The sequence below is a fragment of the Lathamus discolor genome, chromosome 5, assembly GCF_037157495.1.
Source record: "Lathamus discolor isolate bLatDis1 chromosome 5, bLatDis1.hap1, whole genome shotgun sequence".
Lineage (NCBI taxonomy): Eukaryota > Metazoa > Chordata > Aves > Psittaciformes > Psittacidae > Lathamus > Lathamus discolor.
In genome coordinates this window covers 123,885,418-123,892,481 of record NC_088888.1, presented here as the reverse complement: position 1 = coordinate 123,892,481, position 7,064 = coordinate 123,885,418, and the positions used below count along the sequence as shown (strand labels likewise).

The following is a 7,064-nucleotide window of genomic DNA, read 5'->3' as shown; positions in this document are numbered from 1 at the left end:
GAACTGAATGGAAAGCACATGTATACCATTACCATACCATTCCAGAGCACAACATGTCCACTTTCTTCTACACTGAGAATACATTTTCAGTTAAACAAAGCGCAAACATGCACACATTCTCACACGGACATATTAAAAGGGATAAAAAAGTAGTATTTGATAGGAAAATAATTCTCAGCACTGTCTTTTTCATGCTTAGTGTTTACTCCAGTTCATACAAAGAGCTAAAAGGATTCGTCGCTTGCCTTCTGTAAGAGCTCCCTCTGTTGTTACAGAGTAAAACTACCGGAAAACATGTTCCATTATCCTCGCATGTTTTTCAAGCCGCGAGGTTTCAAACACTCCATCCTGTGAGAGGGGAGAATCGATACGATTCTTTGAGATAACATTTTAGCCCTATTTTCTGCACTAACAACTGCTATTTTATTCCAGTCTCACAAAGTACAGACGATATCATTTGAATAACCTGTTCAATGCACCTAAGAAAAAACCCAGCTGCATTTAAAGATGCTATATTTGCCCTAAAAAGCTTCCTACTATTCATATTAAACATACTGCACAAACCACTCACTGTTTTTCCTGATGGATTATAAATCCTAAAGCTGAGTTAAAATAAAAAGAAAAAGCTGATGAAATTAAAGGCCCATAGGAAAAACAGTGCTTATTTTAATATAAAAAGCCTAAAGGCCAAAATAACTTGCACTCAAAATACCTTTGATTGCACTCAAGATCACTTCTGAAATCCATAAGAGCAATAGAATGACAGGGGAGTTGCAGAGCTCAAGTTAAAGGCGGTTTATTGGAGCAAGACACAAAAAGCACAGTAGATGCAAAGCTATGGAAGCATAAATCCTAATTTTCACAAATAGTATCTTTAAATTTAAGCACCTCTCTTAGCCTAGCCCAGGCATTGTAAAGAAAAAGACTGGGCTGTGGAAGCAGATCTGCTCAGTACTGGTTATATGCCACAGTTACAGGAATGATAGTGTTAACAACTACAGGAATTTAAATTGTCAAGTGCTATATGTCTGCTACAGGCATTGCTACCAATTTTGCTACAATCTAAGTGGTTTAGGATTAATTTATGTTTGGAATTTGCGAAAGACTTTTAAAATCAGCACAGAACTTTATAGCCTTGGAACAGGAGGTGAAGCTCACATGGAGCTACACAAACAAAGCATCACCATGTTTCAATAACAGACTATCTTTCAACAGGCTTCTCCAGCAAACAATTAAAAGCCATTTGCAGCTCCCTGACTACTGTAAACATCTGGAAGGCTCGAAAGTAGAAACTACAGCTGCTTTTCACTCTTTCACCCCAGAGGAACTAAGCTGTTGGCTACTCACATTGTGTTTTGTAATAATTTGTGATTCCCAAGGTGGTCATAAAGCATGGCTTAAGAAACACTGTTTCAGTGTGATGATGTAAGTAGTGAGGTCTTACTACTCCAAGAGCAAGGATGACTGCAGCATGCCAAAAGAGCAGGCTAAAGGAGGATAGGTTATGGGTTAGGACTTAAACAAAGAACTGGTACTTTGACCCAGACACAAGGTAATTCAGAATCTCAATTTAAAACTAAAATACAAGTTAGCATTCAAAAAAGCTGTTGCTTTTCACAGGAGTCTTCACCTGAGAGGCACCCGTTACAGTTCATTTAATACCAGACTCTAATAAAGCTGCTCACCATTTCAAACAAATCTACTCTGCATTAAGAAAACACATCGCTGTCAGTTTAATGTCTTCTCCAGATCAAACATGCAGAAACAGATGCATTTCTAGAAATTCAAATATGATCGTATCCTATCCTCATAAAAAGAAAGGCCAAGTGCAGGTATAGGGTTTACAGTTTAAGCATGGTTTTAGTGTGTGTCTGAAACTGTGGATCTGGTACCGACATCAACAATAAAATGGGAGAAATTAATATCCTAGTAATTATTATTTTAAAACACAGAAGGCTGTAACAAATCTTATATCCACTGTTAGTGTAAGAGAAAAAAAAGGCTCAAGCAAAACTGGAGCCTACAGTGCTGTTAGAAAGGCTAAGAGCAACCAAAGCAAAATGTGTCTTTCAGAAGGAGCTGTTGGTATTGCTTCATTGGGCTATGCTTACACTGAATTTGGAATTTAATAAAATAATAGAAAGAATAGACATCAGCAAATACTTTCTCCACCTCAGACAGTGCACTTTAGGAATACAACAGCCTCATTTTCAGGCTATGCTATTCCCATAGGTGGACAGAATCTGTGTGTGTTTAACTTCTGAGACTGATCCTCCAGCTTTTCTGCAAGCAAAGCCTTTGCTGATTACACCTCAAGTTTGAATGCACAATAATCAGCACCAGGATGTCAGGAGCAGAAGTCTAACCCCACGTGTTAGCAAGGTTTTACACAACCAGTGGCAGCTTGCATATAAAAATAAAACAAGAACTGAAATGTTGAAAAAAATGAGAGAAACCAGCAACAACTAAATTATTAATGTCCTAATTAAAACAATGCATTTTCCTTTAAACATTATTAATTTGTCTTCAAAATCCATTGCTCTTTTCCTACAGCACGGGGGTTGGAACTAGGTGATCTTAAGGGCCTTTCCATCCCTAACTATTCTATGATCTCAGAGTTACAAGCTCTGATTCCAGAGCTGTCAATCTCTCCTGAAGACAAGAGATGTTCCTTTGGCCACTCTTGATTTTGGCAATAAAGGCCTCATGTTCCTGTTTGACTGAAGTCAGGATATTCTTGTACATGGTAACATACTTTCTTATATGTGAATGTCTCTTTGACATAATACTTGAAGAGAATGAACAGTAAAACAGCTTTCTGGAACTTTCTAATAAGCATAATAGGTTTAAAATGAAATGAAGAGACAAAATAATATTCCTTGGATAGCCCTTGGAGCAAGTTCTGTGGCACTGATCTAAAACATTAAGAAACAGTCCCAGAGGCAAGTAACAAGGCACTAAATGAATTCAGCACTCTTAGGTGTAGAAAACCAAAGGAGAGGTTACTGTGCACTTTAGTATCTTAAAATGGCAGTCCAAGATTTAAAAGCAGATCCAATAACCCTTATTCCTATCCATCTTGAAAACTAAGAATATTTATTCTTGGTTTATCATTGCCACAAAGTTATGAAAAGAGGTTACCAAGCATGAACGCTGCTGTAACTTCTAGTAATACAAATTTATTGGAGAGGCTTCTATTTGACTACAGCGCACACAGGGGCACAAACCAGCTGAAAGCATACCTGCCCTTGACCAACAAGTCCCAATTGGTCTGCTAATATGCTTCTTCCTCAGAAGACAAAGCAGGAGCAAACCAATTTTCACTGATTATTGGTCACTTCTCATTTGCATGAGAAATGTTACCTTGTGAAATGCTTTACTGTCTATAATGTAACACTCCTCAGGTGATCCCTGCTCATCACAACCCTCTTGTTCAATTTCTGTCCATATATATGCTCGTATGGACATCTCCTGTTCTTCTTAAGGGCAGGAGTGAAGACAGAACATTGTTCTGCTCTCATCAAATGGTTTTCATTATATAACAGCAAGTTCTCACACAAAGTCTAAACCTCTTTCCTTCCTTGTCCAACAATTGCCTCAGATCAAACCCTAAAGTAGGTGAAATGGTTAAAAGAGCATCAGATGATACATTATTCACGCAATTTTTTCAGCTTAACCGTTCCCATATTCAATTCATATGCATCAACCCACCTAACAAATAATTCCAAATTAATGTGGCTCTCATTGCTCCTCCTCACTTACCTACAACTCTTCTAATCCTAAAGCTAGAAGCCCTGATAAACTCGACATTGATCCTGGGGAACCTACATTTATCAAGACGGCCGTAAGGCGATTTTAAGCTGCCTGCAGCGAGGCGAGGACACCGATTTTTGGCACTTCAGGCCTCAGCACAAATCTATGGAGACACAGGTACCAGAAACACCCTCAGGCCCCACAACACACAACACACAACACACAACACACAACACACAACACACAACACACAACACACAACACACAACACACAACACACAACACACAACACACAACCCCGGCACGGCTCTGACAAGCACAGCACCACCCACCCTCCTGCCCTCCCCACCGCCCGCCTCCTCCCCTCACGGCCGCGATGCACTGTGGGAGCCGCAGTACCCCCGCCCAGCCGCTCCCAGCCCCGCCTACCACTCCCATGATGCCCCTCGGCCTGGACTGCGGCTCCCGGCAGTCCATGGCGCGCCTGGCGGCGGCGGGGCATGCCGGGACATGTAGTCCCGCCCCTCGGCCCGGGCGGCAGAAACCCCGTGCGTGCCGGCGCCGCGCTCTCTTGGAGCCGCCATTCCGGCAGGAAGCCGCGGGTGAGGCCTCGCTCCGCCGCCGCCCGCGTGGCCGCGGGCCCCCCCTTTCCCCTCGGCCACCCCTCACCGCCTCTCCCCCTTCTCCCCCGCCGCAGGTGCCGGCCTCGCCATGCAGATCTTCGTGAAGACCCTCACGGGGAAAACCATCACCCTCGAGGTGAGCCGCTGCGGGTCATTAGCAGGGTTTGCCTTAGCCGAGGGAGGCCCCGCCGCCGGGACGGGCCGGCCGGGGCCTTGTGCGGGATGCACGGAGCAGCGCCGGCCCTGCCGCTGCCCGGGGCGCTCACCCGGAGCTGGCTGCCCGTGGTGGGGAGCCGTGACAGCATAGGCGGCGAGCCTGGAGCTCCGCGTGGCTCTGCTGCATCTCTGGGCTAACAGGAAGGCAAAGTGTGTTTTGAGTCCGTTCTTTCATTTTTTTAATAGGTTGAGCCTTCTGATACTATAGAAAATGTCAAAGCTAAGATCCAGGATAAGGAAGGTAAGCTCAGGATGCACTTACTGTTCTCTTTTTGGTTGATGTATATCGTATGTACTTGTGATCATCTGCAGCAAGCTAGTATTTTACTCCAGAATGTCCTAGACTGTATTCTTCACTTAATCTTGATTCGTGTCCCCATCAGGCATTCCTCCTGACCAGCAGCGACTGATCTTTGCTGGAAAGCAGCTCGAAGATGGACGCACGTTGTCTGACTACAACATCCAAAAAGTGAGTAGGAGAGGCTGCACAGAGCATTGTAGAACCTACGAGCTGGCACTGTTGGAGCAGACTGGCCTTTGCAGCTGAGCCTAAGAAATGGTGCAGATGGATTTAACCAAATCAATTGATTTAGGGTTGGGTGGCACTTCTGACTGGGGAAGTGTAAAGATTCTGCTTCCAGCATCTCCCTTCTATCAGCCTGGGCACATGGCACACGGGGATGAGCTGTGTTAGGGGGCCGATGTGAAAAATCCTGCTCACGTCTGCCAGATTAACCTGACAGGGCAGTGAGTGCCACTGGGAAGGAGGAGCTACAAAAAGCTGTCACTTTGGTGTAGTTACATCAGGAAATGATTCTGCAGTTCCACTTAGAATTGAGAATACAGGCATAGCAATTGAACCTTCTGGGGTTTGAGATGCAGGAGCCGCTGTTCTCTGGAGCCTGTATATAGAATAATCCTTTTGGAGCTCTTGTAGATAAAAGCCTGCTTAAATGCGTTTTTAATCTATTTCATGTGCTTTCCAAATAGGAATCAACTCTTCACCTTGTGCTGAGACTTCGTGGTGGTGCCAAGAAAAGAAAGAAGAAGTCTTACACAACCCCCAAGAAGAACAAGCATAAGAGAAAGAAGGTTAAGCTTGCAGTGCTGAAGTACTACAAGGTATGTAGAACTAACTCTTAGCTTGATGAAAACTGAATTCTCACCAGGAAGGACATGAAGCCTGTAACTAGTCTGTATGTAGCCTGGTATATTTAAAGTCCTTCTATTTGCACGCGTTCCACCTGTTAAATAGAAAAGAAACTAACTGTTGCAACTGGGCACTTCCAAACTTTGCTTCAAGAAGTCTGATGTAGTAACTGTCACAAAAATCTACTTTGCTACTGAAAAAAAAAAAAAGCCAACTCAAATTTATCATTGGTGCTAAAAGGTGGTGAGGGCATTTATGAGATGCTGCTTCTCTGTCTTCCCATATGAAAACAGAAAATTGGGGTTGTTGGAGAAGAGAGGCTGTGTCGAGACCTCAGCACAGCCTTCCAGTATCTGAAGGGGACCTATGGGGATGCTGGAGAGGGTCTCTTCATCGGGGCATCAGGGACTATAGTTACAGGACAAGGAGTGATGGGTTTAAACTTAAATAGGGGAGATTTAGGTTAGCTATAAAGATGAAGTTCTTCAGTTTGAGGGTGGTAAGGTACTGGAACAGATTGCCCAAGAAGCTGTGAATGCCCCATCCCTGGCAGCGTTAAAGGCCAGGCTGGATGGGGCTTGGAGCACCCTACTCTAGTGGAAAGTCTGTGCCCGTGGCAGGGGGTTGGAACTCTGGATGATCTTATGGTCCCTTCCAACACAAACCATTCTGATTCCATGATTCCCAGGTGGATGAGAACGGCAAGATCAGCCGTCTGCGCCGGGAGTGCCCCTCTGAGGAGTGTGGAGCTGGAGTCTTCATGGCGAGTCACTTTGACAGACATTACTGTGGCAAGTGCTGTCTGACGTACTGCTTCAATAAACCAGAAGACAAGTAAATGTACTAGACAATAAAAATCTGAACTTCTGTACGGTTTAAGTAGTTCTTTTTGGTTCCTGTGGTATTGTATTTCTTCTCTGATAAGTGAGAAAAATCTTTGAAACTTAGATGCTGTCATCTAGGATGAAATAGTTTGTTTCTAGATTGAAGCAGCAACTTCTTTAAGGAATGGCCTTGGTTAGTTATGTCTCCTTGAAAGGAGATAACTAGTAGCAATGGCAGAGGGGAAAAAATGATACTGGCTAACCTTGGAAGTGGTCTCTTTAAACGTGAAAGGAGTAAACCGTACACGCAGTCTGGAAAAACAGAGGTCTGAAGTTATGTCTACAATGCTCAGTGTTAGAGAAAAGGGTAGTAGAGTCCTACTACGTACTGAGGAATTTTATAGCAGCACTGAGGAGGGGGAGAAAGAAGATGGTCTGGCTATGTGGAACCAATAGACATCATAGAGGGTGATGGTTTCAAATGCTTGAGCTGCTTGC

At 43.8% G+C, this 7,064-nt stretch overlaps 1 protein-coding gene across 1 annotated transcript; it reads left to right on the top strand.

Annotated features, from left to right (window-relative positions):
* Positions 1 to 4,304: 4,304 nt before the first annotated feature.
* On the top strand, positions 4,305 to 6,621 carry RPS27A (ribosomal protein S27a). The gene is made up of 6 exons (XM_065682503.1): positions 4,305 to 4,355; positions 4,451 to 4,512; positions 4,779 to 4,833; positions 4,976 to 5,061; positions 5,583 to 5,714; positions 6,431 to 6,621. The coding sequence occupies exons 2-6, from the start codon at positions 4,465 to 4,467 to the stop codon at positions 6,578 to 6,580; spliced, it is 471 nt and encodes a 156-aa protein (XP_065538575.1). The 5' UTR covers positions 4,305 to 4,355; positions 4,451 to 4,464; the 3' UTR covers positions 6,581 to 6,621.
* Positions 6,622 to 7,064: the final 443 nt, after the last annotated feature.

Excerpts from the sequence above, each read along its gene's own strand:
- RPS27A (XM_065682503.1), top strand. The coding sequence starts at position 4,465 with ATGCAGATCTTCGTGAAGACCCTCACGGGGAAAACCATCACCCTCGAG. Across the intron at positions 4,513-4,778 it reads GGAAAACCATCACCCTCGAG|GTTGAGCCTTCTGATACTAT; the intron begins GTGAGCCGCTGC and ends TTTTTTTAATAG. Across the intron at positions 5,062-5,582 it reads CTGACTACAACATCCAAAAA|GAATCAACTCTTCACCTTGT; the intron begins GTGAGTAGGAGA and ends CTTTCCAAATAG.